The sequence below is a fragment of the Typha angustifolia genome, chromosome 1, assembly GCF_048772165.1.
Source record: "Typha angustifolia cultivar Huaian chromosome 1, ASM4877216v1, whole genome shotgun sequence".
Taxonomy (NCBI): Eukaryota; Viridiplantae; Streptophyta; class Magnoliopsida; order Poales; family Typhaceae; genus Typha; species Typha angustifolia.
In genome coordinates, this window is record NC_133239.1 from 7,786,679 (window position 1) to 7,804,310 (window position 17,632).

General features: G+C 41.8%; 1 protein-coding gene across 2 annotated transcripts in view; it reads left to right on the forward strand.

Moving 5' to 3' along the window:
• Positions 1-14,692: 14,692 nt before the first annotated feature.
• The window catches only part of LOC140775472 (homeobox-DDT domain protein RLT3), a 32,836-nt gene continuing 29,896 nt past the window's right edge, over positions 14,693-17,632 (forward strand). Inside the window, exons 1-4 of one of the 2 annotated variants that reach the window (XM_073118830.1) lie at positions 14,693-14,929; positions 15,756-15,785; positions 16,175-16,265; positions 16,423-16,836. In XM_073118830.1, the coding sequence (XP_072974931.1) occupies positions 16,175-16,265; positions 16,423-16,836 (505 nt within the window). In that variant the 5' untranslated portion in view covers positions 14,693-14,929; positions 15,756-15,785. Of the gene's footprint in view, positions 14,930-15,755; positions 15,786-16,172; positions 16,266-16,422; positions 16,837-17,632 lie in introns of both variants that reach the window. The other variant, XM_073118905.1, reaches the window with a different exon arrangement.

Genomic DNA, 17,632 nt, shown 5'->3' on the forward strand with positions numbered 1-17,632 from the left:
CTTCCAGGTTTGGCTGGTCGCTAAAGGGAGGAAGGAGAAGCAACTAAGGATTAACCTCGGCCCTAGAAGAGAACTCGAGGAGGAGGAAGGAGGGAGAAGTTGGCTCAAGCCTAGATGCAAAACTATAATGCCCAAACCTTAAAAACGTGCAAGGCATGAGCCCACATGGCACGTGTAAGGCACTTGGCATCTTGGTTAGTTGCCACAAATCAAATAAACACGTGCAACACCATAATTTTATCCACAACATCTAGACTATGACGGATTTCATGAGCACAAATAGAGAGGAGTGTTACGGCTCCCGAACCTATGAGCGCGAAACCGATTAAAGAGGAGGAGGCTATCATAGGATTTCAGGTGGAGCCATCCCTTGGGCGTACACACCAATAGACGAACCCACCAGGGTTAGGCGCATGAGATGGAGTTCAGCACACTGAAACTCCACCCCATCCAACAACCAGGGCTTGGTCTGACCCAACAACGCCTAGGGGCCACCTACAGCTAGGGTCTGACCCGAAACAGAGCTAGGTAGACCTTGGCATGAACCGCCTACACCAAGACCAGGGCTTGAGAGACCCACAACCAAAGATTGGCCCAAGCCACCTATAGCTAGGGCAGGCTATAGTCCGAACCAATGGGTCATGGAGCCGATGCCACAACGGGGCCCCCCTCCACGTGGCAGAAGGGACCCATGCGGGGAACGAGGACATGCCATCAATGAAGACGAGTCATTAGTAGGGAATCAAGTTCGGACCATGCAATTCAATTTCCCCAGGTATGCGGGAGGTGATCCACTAGACTGGCTCTATTGAGTGGATCAATTCTTCACCTACCAAGGGACCCCAGACCACTAGAAGGTCCTAATAGCCTCATTCCACATAGAGGATGTTGTGATCAGATGGTTCCAAGCAATGCAACGAACTCAACGATTTTCGTCTTGGATGAGTTTGCATCCGCCCTATGTACTCGGTTCGGTCCGACTGAGTATGAAGACTTCCAAGCAATCTTAACTTAAGCTAACTAAACAGACCACGGTTCGAGCTTATCAAGAAGAGTTTGTGAGAATTTACAACCGCGTATCAGGTCGTTCATGGCGATTTTGCATGGATTACCAAAATGCCATCATCACCATCAAGAACCGGTATCCGATACCAGTTATCGAGGAATTATTGGACGAGTTAGCTGGAGCCACCATCTTCACTAAGCTATATTTGCGAGCCGGCTTTCACTAGAGTAGGGTCTGGGCAGCCGACATTCACAAGACAGCCTTTTGAACCCTTGACGGGCATTACGAGTTCCTTGTAATGCCCTTTGGCCTGGCCAATGCCCCGGCAACTTTTCTTGAAGACATCCTCGTTTACAGTCGATCGAGAGAGGAGCATCTACACCACCTACGGACAGTCATGGAGATATTACATGCACACGGGCTGAAGGTGAAGAAAAGTAAGTGCCTTTGGGAGCAGCCACAAGTTGAGTACCTAGGGCACTTCATCTCTTCCACAAGGCAGAGGCTGATTCTCAAAGGTGGCTAGCATGGTGCGTTGGCCACGACCGAAGACGCCCAAGGAATTCCGAGGCTTCCTCGGCCTCACCAACTACTACCATCGATTCATCCATGCCTATGCGAAGATTGCAGCCTCGCTGACTACCGCCCTACTCCGCAAAGGCAGCTTCAAGTGGGACAAGGCCGAGGCACCCATGTTAGCCCTACCAGATTTCACCAAGACCTTGGTTGTCGAGTGTGACGCATCTAGGCCAAGGATTGGCACAATTTTGATGCAAGAAGGGCGACCCATAGCCTACATGAGCAAGGTCCTCTCGCAACAGTCGCGCCAATTGTCGACGTATGAACGAGAGATGTTAACCGTGGTCCACGCTATTAGCAAGTGACGCCCATACCTGATCAGAAGGCGGTTCATAGTGCGCACCAATCAAAGAAGTCTGCCCTACTTACTCGGGCAAAGGATCCACACTCCAGCGCAACAAAGGTGGTTCTCCAAGTTGCTCAGGTATGACTATGACTTGGTTTACAAAAATAGTTCGAAGAACACAGCCGATGCACTCTCGCACCAACCTGATGCCGCCAAGCTAGCAACCCTATCTATTCCAACCCTCCCCTTATTGGACCGGATCAGGGATGCCACCTTGAAGGACCCAAGCCTATTGAAACTTGCGGCTCAGGTGACTCAAGACCCATCAAGTCAGATCGAGTACAGCACGCGAGATGGACTAGTGCTGAAGGGGGACCAGATCCTAATCCCAACTAATGCAGACTTGCGAACCACCTTGATTAGCCATTTCCACGACTCACCCCTCACGGGCCCGAGAGCATCTTTCGGACTCACAAGCGACTATGCCTTAATTGTCGCTTGGACCAGCATGAAGAAAGACATGCACAACTACATCCACACATGTGAAGTCTGCTAATGAGCCAAAGCAGATTCGACTCGACCAGCCAGCCTTCTCCAACCCCATCCTGTGCCCCAGTAGATCTGGGAAGATATTTCAATGGACTTCATTAAAGACCAACTGACTGTCCAAGGGAGATCGGTTATCATGGTGGTGGTCGACCGCCTCTCCAAGTATGCGCACTTCTCAACGCTCGCCCACCCCTACACCGCACAGAAGGTCGTGAAGGTCTTTGTTCGCAACTTGGCTAAACTTCACAGGATACCACAATTTATTATGTCCGACCAGGATCCGGTGTTCACTAGTCAATTCTAGCAAGAATTCTTTCGTCTACAGGGCACGACGTTCCGAATGAGCTCGGTATACCATCCACAGACGGATTGACAGACAGAGGTCTTGAACTGGTGTTTTGGGCAATATTTACGATGCTACGCTGGAGAGCAACCAAGGCGGTGGCTCAACTTCTTACCATGGGCGGAGTGGGCCTACAACACTGACCACCACTCAGTCATAGACACCATGCCTTTTGAGGCAGTTTATGGTAGATCGCCTCCTACCTTGGTCTCTTATGCACCGACTCAACGGACGGAACACACAGGCATCGAGAAAACCCTTGTGGATATAGATGCTCAGATTTGACGAGTGAAGGCCAATTTGGTGGTTGCACAAAACCAAATGAAGCAGATCTACAATCAGCGACACCAGGAGAAGACGTTCGCAATAGGAGATTGGGTCTACATCAAACTCCAACCCTACCGCCAGACCTCAGTTTGACCCATTATGAACCAAAAGCTAGCACATAGGTACTTTGGGTCGTACCAAGTGATTGAACGGGTAAGCGAGGTGGCCTACTGACTTGATCTTCCAGATGACTAGTGGGTGCACCCAGTGTTCCATGTTTCAGCTTTGCGAGCCCGAGTTGCAGCGAAGACAGCTATTGCGGCCAACATACCCGATCCAGCCACACATGACCAAGAGCCCGTGCCACTCCGGGTTCTAGCCAAGAGAAGGATTCAGGTAGATGGAAGATTGATCACAAAAGTACAAGTGGAGTGGTCCAACAGACCAACGAGAGATACGACTTGGGAGTCTGAGTTCGAGTTGATGTAGCGCTTCCCAGACTTCTCACCTTGAGGACAAGGTGGTCGGAAGCGTTGTGGAGTGATGTGATCCGAGTCTGATCAGAACAATTCACGGGAACATTGGGCTCAATTAATTGAGTTTATTTATTTTTTAATTATTTCATGATGTAAGCCTTTTAGGTAAGTCTAGTTTAGTCATGTGAGCCATTAAGGCAAGTCTAAATAAGTTATGACAGCCATTAAGGCAAGTCCAAATAAGTTATGACAGCCATTAAGTCAAGTCCGTCCAATTAAGTCATGTAAGTCTTTAAGGCAAATCTTAATTCGAGTCATGACAACCTTTAGGGCTAGTCCTAGTGGGACTCGTTGTAACCGACATCTATATATAAAGCGGTTGGGATCCTTTGTTAAGCATCTATACATTGAGAAAATATTCTAGCCTTGAGTTTATCTTAGTAGTAAGAGTAAAATAACTTAGGAGTAGGAGTAAATTAATATCCCTTCATCACCACAATCGTTGTCCATCATTTTCCTCACCATCATCACCACCATCAACCCTTCCACCCTCTCCATCTACCATCATTCACCCTAATCAAAGCCTATACTCCCTTGTTGCAGATCATCTCTAGTGGTTCGTAACAGTATCCTCGATAACATATATATAAATGTAATTAATATTATCTTATGAATGGGCATATTATATCCTCAGCCAAAATTATATTTCATGATGAAAATTATAATATATTATCACCGAATATAACACATGATATATAACAATCATAATTAGCCGATAATAATCTCATCAATAATGATGCATAATACATGCCAACCACTATATAATCATATATGTCAGAGTTAAATACAATCTACATATCTATCACTTTTACAATCATTTATCTCAACTCTAAATATCATCCACCATATTGGATCAAGGTATCCGGCGCCAAACTCGATACCCATCATGCCACAAGCTTAAATGTAATAACCCAGAAAAATAAATAATTAAATAAATAAAATAATAATAATAATAATAAATTATGTAATAACCTAGAAAATTAAATAAATAAAATAATAATAATAATAAAATAAATAAATAAGAGACAAAAAAAAGAAAAAAAAAGTTTTGGTGTTGCATGGCACGAGCTCGTGCCATGCAAATAGTGGGCGCCACGTGCACCCACAGCTGGCTGTGGCGGGCCCGATGCCGCCGCAGCTGCCGCCTCACCTCCTCCACCGTCTTCCCTCTCTCTCTTTATATATATATATATATATATATCTCTTTCTCTCTCACATATTCTCTTTCTCTCCTCTCTCTTTCTCTCACGTATTTTCTTGCGGACGCCGGCCTACTGCCGCCATCGCCGTCGCAACACCACCCTCACCGTTTCTCTCTATAGCTCTCTCTCTCTCTAAAGACTCATTCTCTCTCTCTCCCTCCTCTCTCTCCCAATCACCTCTCTCTCTCGTCTCTCTTTCTCTCCTTCGCTTATTGACGCCAACCTGCCGTCGTCGCCGTTGCCGCCGCCGCCGCTATGGCCGAGGTGAGCCTCCCTCCCTTCCCTTCTCTTCTCCTCCTCCTTCTTCTTCTTCTTTTTCCTTTCCTCTACTTCTTTTTCCTCTGTTCGTTTTACCTTCTCTCGTAATAAAACACATGTAAAGTACTTATGTTATTTAGTTAATCTAAATTAGATCTTTAATTTAATCAAGAATAGATATATCTAGTAACATGGTAAGTGTAATTAGTGTAATTTCAGTTAATTATAATTATATATATTTGTACATAAATATATTTTAACTTCATATATTTTATTAGATTAATACATGTCTTTATAATTAGGTATAGTAAGAAGTGGAGCCATTGCCTTGGTTGCTCTCCGACGTAGGCATTGTAGGTATTGCTCGAAACACCAGTTCAAGACCTCTGTCTGCCCATCCGTCTGTGGATGGTATGCTGAGCTCTTTCGGAACGCCGTGCCCTATAGACGAAAAATTCTTGCCAGAACTGACTAGTGAACACCAAATCTCGGTTGGACACAATAGATCGTGGTATCTCATGAAATTTAGCCACGTCGTGAACGAAAATCTCTGTGACCTTTCGTGCAGTGTAGGGGTGGGGGAGTGCTAAGAAGTGCGCATACTTGGAGAGGCGGTCCACCACCACCATGATAACTGATCGCCCTTGGACGGTCGGTAGGCCTTCAATGAAGTCCATTGAAATATCTTCCCAGATTTGCTTAGGCACAGGAAGGGGTTGGAGAAGGCCGGCTGGTTGAGTCGAATCTGCTTTGGCTCGTTGGCAGACTTCACATGTGTGGATGTAGGTGTGCACGTCTTTCTTTATGCCAGTCCACCAATGATTGAGGCATAGTCACTTGTGGGTCCGAAAGATGTCCTCGTGGTCGGCAACAGGTGAGTCGTGGAAGTGGCTAATCAAGGCGGTTCGCAAGTCTGCATTAGTTGGGATTAGGATCCGGTCCCCCTTCAGCACTAGTCCTACTCTCGTGTTGTACTCGATCTGACTTGATAGGTCTTGAGTCACCTGAGCCGCAAGTTCCACTAGGCTTGGGTCCTTCAAGGTGGCATCCTTGATCCGATCCAATAAGGGGAGGGTTGGAATCGATAGGATGGCTAGCTCAGCAGCATTAGGTTGGCGCGAGAGTGCATCAGCAGTGTCGTTCTCCGAACCCTTTTTGTAAACCAAGTCATAGTCATACCCGAGCAACTTGGAGAACCACCTTTGTTGCGCTGGAGTGTGGATCCTTTGCCCGAGTATGTAGGGTAGACTTCCTTGATCGATGCGCACTATGAACCGCCTTTCGATCAGGAATGGGGGCCACTTGCTAACAGCATGGACCACGGCCAACATCTCTCGCTCGTACGTCGACAATTGGCGCGATCGTTGCATGAGGGCCTTACTGCTGTAGGCTATGGGTTGCCCTTCTTGCATCAAAATTGAGTCGATCCCTAACCCAAATCCATCACACTCGACAACAAAGGTCTTGGTGAAATCTGGTAGGTCCAACACGGGCGTCTCGTTCATGGCTTGCTTGAGTGTTTCAAATGCACGTTCCACTTTGTCATCCCACTCGAACCTGCCTTTGTGGAGTAGGGTAGTCATTGGGGCTGCAATCTTCCCATAGCCCCGAATGAATCGACGGTAGTAGCTAGTGAGGCTGAGGAAACCTTGGAGCTCCTTAGGCATCTTCCGTTGTGGCCAGTGCACCATGCTAGCCACCTTCGCGAGATCGGCCTCCACACCTACAGAAGAGATGAAGTGCCCTATGTACTCAACTCAAGGCTGCCCCAAAAGGCACTTGCTTTTCTTCACCTTCAACCCGTGCGCTTGTAATATCTCCATGAGTGTCCATAGGTGGTGTAGGTGCTCCTCTCTCAATCGATTGTAAACGAGGATGTCGTCAAAAAACACCAAAACATACTGTCTAAGGAGTGGACGAAATACATCGTTCGTCAGCCCTTCAAAAGTTGCCGGGACATTGGTTAGGCCAAAGGGCATTACAAGGAACTCGTAATGCCTGTCATGGGTTCGAGAGGCTGTCTTGTGAACGTCGACTGCTCAAACCCTGATCTGGTGATAGCCGGCTCACAAATCTAGCTTGGTGAAGATGGTGGCACCAGCTAACTCATGCAATAATTCCTTGCTAACTGGTATTGGATACCGATCCTTGATGGTGATGGCATTTAGTGCTTGGTAATCCACATAGAATCGCCATGAGTTGTCTTTCTTCTACACTAGAAGCACTAGCGAAGAGTAGGCGCTATGGCTTGGCTGGATGATGCCTTGGTCCAACAACTCTCGTACCAGCCGTGTGATCTCATCCTTTTAGGCATGATGATCATGGTCTCGAATCGGCGGTAGTCCATGCGACTCTTTGAAGACTTGATCAAACCCTTGGAGAAGTGAGTCCAAATCAGTGGCTATTGTGTTACTTGGATTCGGTTCCTCTGTGGTTGAGACCAACCAAATCAAAAAGGCATGGCAGCTAGCATGCGGTAAACCCAATCAGGGCTTGAAGGCATGGCAGCTAGGGTTCGGCCACAACCCTTTGAGTCGAACTGGTCTCCCCTCATACTCAAAGTCCATTCGCATCATGCCAAAATCAACTAGGATTGGGCCTAAGCCCTGAAGCCATTGAACTCCTAGGACCAAGTCGACCCCCTTAAGCGCCAATTAATGTAGATCCAACCGGAACATCTCACATTGGATCTGCTCCTCAACTCCATCGCACCTTATATCAGTCTGCAAGACTATGCCATCTTGGATGGCTACATCGAATCTGATGGTTGGAGTCACCCCCAAGCCAATTTGTCGCACCAACTTCTCATCCATGAAATTATGTGTGCTGCTCAAGTCAATTAGTATCTCAACTTGGTGCTTCTTGATCAAACCCTCTACTTGTAGGGTTCGGGGTGCTCGCGAGCCCGAATAGGTATGTTAGCTCAACTCGGCATGCACCTCATCCTCGTGATTCACGGCCTCCATATCCTCTACCTCCTCTTCATCGCCCCCACAGCTCCATTTCGCTATCCTCATCCCCTTTGAGGAGCATGACCGTTGCAGGTTTTCCACACTTGTGGCCCGGAGCAAACTTCTCATCATAATAGAAGCACAAACCCTTGGCCCTCCTTTTCTCAATTTGTGCCACGGTTAGCCATCGGGAGAAGCTCTTCCATTGCTATAATGCCCTGCCGTGCAAGCCCACACACCCACACGGCACGCGTGATGCACACGACAGGTCGGGCGGGGCTCATCACGTATAGATACACTCCTGTACACATATAATCATAGCATCATCAAATAAAACCTGCTAACATATCCATGCTCATATAATCCATTAACAAATAAATCATACTATTAACCAAATAAACCTGTTAACACATGAATATCCAAGCCCACAATATTATACACTAGACCACTCTATAATCTGGCAGGACCCACATGAGCTACGACAAACCATCAAGATACAATTAAAACAACTAATACAAGAGGACACTATGATTCGACCTGTATTATACAAATTATTATCTATACAATGGAGTACAAATATCAAATAATAGTATAACTCAATATCTGGATAAATTATCTTCTATACCATCTCACGTCTATAGGTCACCTCATCTTTGCTCTAAAATATCTCCTCAGGATATCTCAAGTCGCTATCACGTACCATAATATTTGGGGGTTAAAAAAAATAGAGTCATGAATAAAAGGCTCAGTGAATAGACTTTACCCCCAAATCAGTAATGTCAAATAAAGAATAAATCATATACTAGATAATATAAATCAAAAAGAGCATCATGTCATGAATGAGTATATGAATATGTCATCAATAATACATAAATGAACTGTAGATAACATGGCATAACTGATAAAAGTATATAATTCTCAACAATAAATAAACAAATCTCTATATTATCATCATAACTCTCTCATAAATATGACATATAATGTATACCGATCATGACCATGGTATGATATCATATGCAACCATATATGATGTATATTGACCATTGGATAATTAGGTAATCAGATGATAATGAGATCATATGCATTTCTCAACATCTTAGTCATCAATGTCATCTCTAAGTCATCATACTAGACCACTATGCATAGTCAGCACCTAATGCCTGGTCTTAATATTATGTCCAAAGGCTCAGAGCATACTCTGCCACTCGCAAAAAGTATCTCAAATATAATCATACCCTGTCATCCACTTGGAGTATCAACATTTATCAAGACCGGGCACCTTTCTAGTTGATAGAAACCTCATGATGATAACTCGTCACATATGCCTTAGCGAATGGCATGTGTTCGAATGTCTGCTGTGCACACAAACTAACGATCTTGAACGTAAGGCCAATAGGATCGCGACTATGTTGAGCGATCAATCAAATCTAGGCACGCCCTAACCCTTGCGCCCACTCAGGTATCCTCACTCTTTCTATCAAACTATCCTACCAATCATATTTCATTCTTTCCTTCTAAATGACAGATCGTATGCATATATTCAGTTTCATAACAAGTCAATGTATAACAGGAATTTAAGTGAAACAGGAATCAAGAAAAGAAAAATAATGCAATATAGTCACCAACCATGTAGTCAACACATGCATACCCATACTAATCTATCATATGCTTACTCATGCTACAAATTAACTGGACATAAAATTATAGCAGTATAGTCATCTCTAATCATCATACTCATATCCAAAATCAGTTTAATTATATGCATGATAAAATATGCTTGACTTTAATTATCTCTAGATAAAGTCATATAATCATACTAGAGGCTAAAACATACATGTACATAATTATATAATATAACCTAAATTGAGAAAGATATCTAGGGGATAAAACTACTCACTGTCTGATTAGAAAACATGAACCATGTATCCACCACGTTCGTCAACTGAGTGTCAACTTATTACTAACAAAGTCCACGGGGTCTCAAATAAGGGGGTTCGAAGTCTCAAAATATTTAAGCAATATAAAGTTAGTCATTTATCCCATTTAGAATTCATTAGTGTAAAATATAATTATTTATTAGATTTTGTTAAACAACTGGGTTTATATTATATATATATATATATACTTATGACAATCTTATTCTAATTATATATTAGGCATCTAATAATTAATCTATTTTAATATAAAACCATAAAAGAATCAGATATACAATAATATAATTAAAATACATGTACATAAAATAACTAAGTAAATTCAATTATTTGGCAATTACTACTTTTACCTAACTAGTTACTAATTATACATATAATAATCATTATCCATTAATATAAAAATAATTATCCGAGCTCAGCATTTTATTGTATAGAAAATAATATATAATAATAATAAGGTGCTAGATATACACTAGATATATATATATATTAAATATATGCATGTATAAGTATACATAAGCATTAATAGAAACTTATATAATTTAATTATTTTTAATAAAACTAACTATATAAAATATAAGATTATTATCAATATGATTATATGTATTAATCTAAACAATGGCTAAACTATAAATAAATTCATATGCAAGTATTTATAATTATAAATTGATAAATTATATACTAAAAATACTTAGCTAATACTTATACTAGTGAGTGTAAATTATCAAAATAATCTACCAGCTAAATACTAATTTACCTAAATTTTAGAAAATAAAATATATAATTAATATAAAAAAATTAAAAGGGAGCAACCCTTTGCTGTAGTGCTGAGCTTGGCCCAACACTGTCTGGGGAAGTGCTGAGGAAGAAGAAGAAGAAAGAGAAAGAAGAAAGAAAGAAAGAAAGAAAGGAGGGGAAGGGAGGGGGTTTGCGAACTTGGGCTGGCAGGGAGGGTATCAGCCGCTGCTGGCCAGCCAGCGGCCAGCCTCTCACTAGCTGCTCTGGTCCACAAGCATGTGCCCAAGGTAAGAAAGAGAGAGGGAAAGAGATAGGGATTTAGAAAGAAGGAGAGAGAGAAAGAAGGAAGAGAGGATATAGATGCTGTCATTACTAGTGACGATGGCGATAGGCTAGTGTCAGCAAGTGGTAGAGAAAAAGAGAGCTTGAGAGGGAGAAAAATGAGAGAGAAAGAGACCGAATGAAAGGAAACTAAGAGAGAGGAGAAGAAAGAGGAGTAAGGAGGAGAGGAGAGAGGAAAGGAGGCTCACCTTGGCCACCGTGGCGACGGTGGCAGTGGCGGGTCGACTTGGTCGAAGAGAGAGAGAGAGAGAGGAGAGTGAGAGAGACTGAACGAGAGAGATGGGGGAGAAGAAAAAGAGAGAGGCAACGCTAGGAGAGGAAGGCGGCGGCGGCAAAGCCAACCGAGGCCAGCTGGCGGTGGCGCATGTGGCAAGGACTTCCCTCTGGAGGTCGAGTGGGAGGACCAAATCCAGCATTATTTGATAGAGCCAGTCGGGATCCTCTCCAGTTCGTAGGGCTCCATGGCATCTTGGAGCTTCTTCGTAGCTCCTTGACCTTCTCCTCTATCATGGCCACTGTATATAAGGCCTCCAACAATGTCTTAGGCCTCATGGCCTTGACCTCCGCTTGTATGTCGGACCTGAGTCCACTAATGAAAGTGCTGCGGAGGGCTGAGTCTGACCAACCTGGTACGCAGTTACAAATTCTCTCAAACTCTTCTTACTAAGCTCGGACAATGATCTGTTGAGTTAGCTTAGTCAAGATTGCTTGAAAGTTTTTATACTCGGTCAGACCGAACCGAGTATATAGGGCGAACACATACTCATCCCAAGACGAAAACGGTTGAGTTCGTTGTGTCACTTGGAACTATCTGATCGCGACATCCTATAAGTGGAATGAGGCTATTAGGACCTTCTAGTGGTTTATAGGTGAAGAACTGATCTGCTCAATAGAGTCAATCTAGTGGATCGCCTCCCGCAAACCTGAGGAAATCGAGTCATATGGTCCGAACTTGAGCCCTTACAAATGGCCTGTCTTTATGGATGGCATGTCCTCGTTCCCCGCTTGGGTCCCTTCTGCCACTTAGAGGGGGGGCCCCACTATGGCATTAGCTCCATCATCCATTGGTTTAAATTATTGCTTACCCTAGCCGTAGGTGGCTTGGGCCAATCTCTAGCCGCAAGTCACTCAAGCCCTAGTCTTGGTGTAGGCAGTTCATGCCAGGGTCTACCCTACTCTATTTCGGGCTAGACCTTAGTTGCGGGTGGCTCGGTCCAAGCCCTAGCGCAGGTGGTTCGGGCCAAGCCCTAGGCGCCGTTAGGTCAGACTAAGCCCTAGCCGTTGGATGGAATGGAGTTTCAGTGCGTCGAACTCCATCTTGTGTGCCTAACCTTGTTGGATTTGTCTATTGGTGTGCATGCCCAAGGGATGGGTCTACCCCCAAACCCTACGACATCCTCCTCTTCAACCAGTTTAGCACGCATAGGTTCAGGAGCCGCAACACTCCTTTCTATTTGTGTTTGTGGGGTTCGTTCATCACGGAGTTCGCGAATAGCGGACACCATCTCAGCCATTAATGCTTGTATTGATTGCAAGGATTGAAGCACCTTTAGCTGAGTTGTCGAGGGTGGTGGGGTTGTCGTCGCTGATGGAGGATCCGTGACTGTAGAAGTCTCATTAGTTACACTTGTTGCCATCCCTCATGTGATTGTCATTTGGTCCAAGGATAACAACGGCTCTGATACCACATTGTTACAAACCACTAGAAATGATCTATAACAAGGGAGTGTAGGTTTTGATTAAGGTGAATAATGGTAGATGGAGATGGTGGAAGGAGGGATGATGGCGATGGTGATGGTGAGAAAGATGATGGGCAGCGATGGCGGTGATGAAGGGAGATCAATTTACTTCTACTCCTAGGTTATCTTGCCCTTACTCCTAAGACAAAATTAAGGCTAAAATACTTTCTCAATGCTTGCATGCTTAATAAAGGAGCTCAACCCCTCTATATATAGATGTCCGTTACAACAAGTCCCACTAGGACTAGCCCTAAAGATTGACACAACTCGAATCAGGATTTGCCTTAAAAGCTTACTTGACTTAATTAAACTTGCTTTAAGGGCTGTCACGACTTATTTGGATTTGCCTTAATAACTCAGATGACTAAACTAAACTTATCTAAAAGGCTTACATCATGAAATAATTAAAAGATAAATAGACTCGATCAATCAAGCCCAATGTCCACGTGAATTAATCTAATCAGACCCGGATCACATCACCTCTGTTGTGACCTTTGCATGCAAGGCATGCTAGGCACGAGGTCGGCCACAACGTGGCCAGTCGCGTCGTGCTCAGCTAATTTTTTTTTACTAACTTGGGTTATTACAAAATTAAGTTCTAATAATCAATAATTTTAAGTTGGTTGCTTTTCCACATATTTAGAGGTTAGCTATTATCTAAAAACCCTAAACAAATGCTATTATGAAATAGTTTATCCGACATGCATTCGACGCCATTTGATCGTGTTCGAATGCACAAAAATAGGGCTCTGGATGTGTGAACTCGAATTAGGGGTTCGAATGGCCAAAAACCCTACTCTATATATGCGAACACAAATCAGATGTTCAAACGCCCTCCACTTGCATTGGAACACACCTGCTAAAAGTTATCTTATTTTCTTAAAACAAAGATAGAAAATGATACAATTTGAAACGGTTCAATTAGCTACGGTTAACTAACGATGTGATTGATGGGCTGATTTTGGGACCTTGGAGGAAACTTTTGAATATTAACATGCCCAAATATATTAATGCATTAAATTAATATTATTAATATTATAGATATAAAAATTAGGGCTCTTTATACAATTATTATCGAAAACTTTCAAAATATCATAATTACCACTATATTATTCAAAATATCATAATTGCTATTAAAGTCATTTTGCGTCATTCTATTAGTTAAATCCAACTAATCATCACTAAAATTGAACTTATAAATATTAACAAAATTATTTTGCCCTCGTATAAATGGATTAAAGTGGTTTAAAACTATCTAATATTTTTTTTTAAATTGTTAATAAATATTTTACATTCTTAAGGGAGGGTATTTCAGTTATTTATATGTATTTGTTAACTTTACTATTAATTTGTTAAAAACTAACAATAATGATTATTCTAAAAGAGTTAAAAGAAATTATAATGGTAATTATACTATTTTAAAGAATATAATAATAATTATGATATTTGAAAATTTTCAGTAGCAACTATGTAAAAAAGCTATAAATTTAATATATATTATATTAATTATGTCGGTCGAGTTGAGTCAAGTAATTAGAGTTATAATCAAGCCTGAGCTTAACAGTAACAGAATGGGTCTCATAATTTAACATCGATCCGGTCCAATGGATTAAAAATCCCGACCGACCCGCCAAAAAAGGGTCTCGGGCGGATCATGTCATGAGTTGAGTTCGTATTGGCATAACCTGATCCGACCTGAACCCAACCCACCCGGTTGCAATATGTTGACCTTTGGCTTATCCGAACCAGGTCAATCGCAACTCCATTTCGTGATCCCACCCGACTCAACTCTCATCACGAATCACCGTCTAACCTCGGGCCCCACCTAATCCAACGGTTCAGCCAAATTCTCTTATGAGGGCTTATTCGTAATTTTGTTAAACCCTGAGGGTGATTCTCTTCTTACGCCCCGAGATATTTCTCGTTTGGGGGTTTAAGGAAAAAGAAAAGGGAGCGTAGGGTTTTGGGGTCAGGAAGCGAGAAGGCCAGTGAGAGACTGCGAGAGTATCATCCGAAGCCATATACATATATAAAGGGATCGAAAGAGGAGCAAAGAGAGGAGAAATCCATTCGCTTCCATGGCTGCGTATCTCTGATATCAAGAAGGCAGAAACCCTTGTTGAGCTCTGGATGTCTTCACGAGCATTGGGGAGCTCCACACCGTAGGAGGAGCATTGAGACCTCTCCCTTTCCAGAAAAAAGGTCTTATCTATTTCTTATTCCTTTGGATTTATCTGTTTCTTTCGCTCACTAGCGGTTTTGATTATAGCTACTTGATATAATTTTGACCGTATTGTTATGTGTTTAGTTTTGTGATGCGAGTCCCCTATTCTAGTGTATGTGAGAGTGTTGAGGGTTTGATATTGATTGTTTTCCAGTTGTGGAATGTTGAATTCGTGTGCTGATGTTGCTAAATAGTGGTTCTTTTGGTTCAAGTAGGACTTTTTTTTTTCTTTCTTTCTTTCGGCAGCTTGGAGTGCGCGGATTTTCCCCAAAACTCGAAATTTAGGCTTTCCTGTTCGGGTTGAATGGAATACCCTTAAAGTTTGTCATTTTCTTTTGGATATTGGCGGTACCCCGTTCTATTGTTTTCTGAGATTTTTTTTGACAATTTTCCGTTGATCCTGATTGTCAGAAGGTTCTTAGTTGATGCCGATCACTATTTTGGCTGCTTTATACTCTTCTATTTGTTCTAGTTTGTTGTGAAACAATAATCATTTTCCTTGCTATTTCGTTATCAAGATATGAGCCACAGGAAGCTCACTGATACTCCAGGAACTTCTGAATATTCTTTTTTGGAAAATAATATTGTTTTAAATTTATTTCATTATTTCCTGTCTTTTCAGTTGAATTTCTGTTCTTCTATTCATATCATTTTGAGTTTTTTAGGAGGCTAGATTGCTGCTCTGTTTTATTGATGGTTTATTTTTTGTTGCTACCACGTTTGGGGTTGAGTAATTCTGTCATTACTAGATTCTAGTTTAATGTAGCTCCTGATAGTATGTTCTGCAACTTTTGTATTCTGTAGATTTGTGAATTATGGGAGGACTCTCCGTTGGTAAGTTCTGTTATTATATGCAGTCTTGTTTGCTATTAGCTTATAATTGTTCATAATATCATGGACCCCGCTCTGCCTGTTGCCCCTAGAAGTGGTTTCTATTAATGTGATTGAATGTTGAGGATAAATAAACTTGTTGCCGCTCTAGCTTTCAGAGAAATCAAGGTTTCTTGATTTGGTACAAAATTAACAGGTGAATCATGAAATCTTTTGCTGCAAGCAGACTTAAATGCAGTATGTTAAAATAAATTTTAACTCTAAGACAATATATAAGTTTCACCTCTTAATATTCTGTGGGGCTCAAGGTGCAGTATTTGCCAATTAGTTGTGATTCTTTTGTCCTATAATTCTTCTTTTTAGCACCAAATACTAACTCTAGTTTATCGTAGATGGAAACTGTTGATATCAATGCAAAGAACGACAATGGAGCAAAGAAGAAGTCACCTATCCAACTTCAGTCACTGGAAAAGTTCTACTCTGGTAGAACTCCTTTTAATTTATCTTGCATAATACCTTCTTCTTAGGCTTCCCCCTCTCCCCAAGCCTTAAAACGCCAAGTAAATCACTAAATTGTTCTATCATGAGGAAGATGCTTATTTTTATTATGTGCTTTTTCTATATTTTATCATTGTTGTAGAGGAGAAGTACCCAAAGCAGAGGACCATGGAGGAGTATGCTGCGTCGCTGGATTTGACATATAGTCAGATCCGTATATGGTTTGTAGAAAGGAGAAGAAAGGATCGAAAAGGGAAGGAAAAACACCACTTTCATAAAAAGGATAACCAAGGTGTTGCAAGAACCCACACACTTGATTGCAGCAGTAGATGGTCTTGTAATGGTCGGCTTGCTAAAATCACAAATAGGTTTTTAGGACCAGAACTGAAGAAATCTGTGGCCAAGAGCATAAATAGTGCAGGAAATAAACGATTTGTTCGGCCACAGGTTTTATTCCCGAAGGATTACATTCTGAGGAAGATATTTCGAAAAGATGGTCCTACCCTTGGATCACAGTTTGATCCTATACCCCAAAAAGTATTTGGTTATCATACAGGTAAAACTTTCTTTCTATCAAAGGAAAATAGAGCCATGTTTATTATCTAAATGCATCTCATGTAAATTCTTTTCTATTAATTTTTGGGTAGTGAAAGACTTCCCATCAAATTGATAAAAGCAAAAAGATTATTTGTGAAGCAGTTTAGTTTCAGGAGAGTTTTACTAGAATAAATTAAGTCTTTAAGTCTTGTTTTTGAAGCATATATAATATTTCTTTGCTCTGTAATTATCATTCTCTTATATATGTACAAAAACCTGGTTAAGATCTCTGGAACATTCTACTTTGACAGGATGGACTTATATGTTAGTGTGTCCATTGATTACAGATCTTGACACTAAAATTATTTCTTATTATGGTTCCCTCATTAATTTAAGTTTGGAACAAAATGACATACTTACGGTCCAGTTATGTCAGATCGTATCCATTTCTCCTTTTCAAATAATTTTTGGGTAATCTGTTTCTTAATCTAAGCAAGAGAAGTTTAAGATTGAAGGAATTAGTATATGCTGATTGGACAGCATGCAGATTCTAGTATAATATGTTTAGTGCTACTGTTACCTTTCAAGTTGATCTTTCCCAAGGCAGAAACTACCATCATTTTCTCTATTTTATAACCGTTCAGTGGTCTTATTGATCCAAAAAATTAAATAGATATTGCTCACCGTCCTATTTGTCCATTCTATTTCTAATACAGTTTTAGTAATTACCCATATGGCTGAGTTCCTTCTCCTTGGGGGTCATATCAGGTCCTGTTTGACTATGTTTGGTTCTCAAGAAGTTCAACTTATTGATT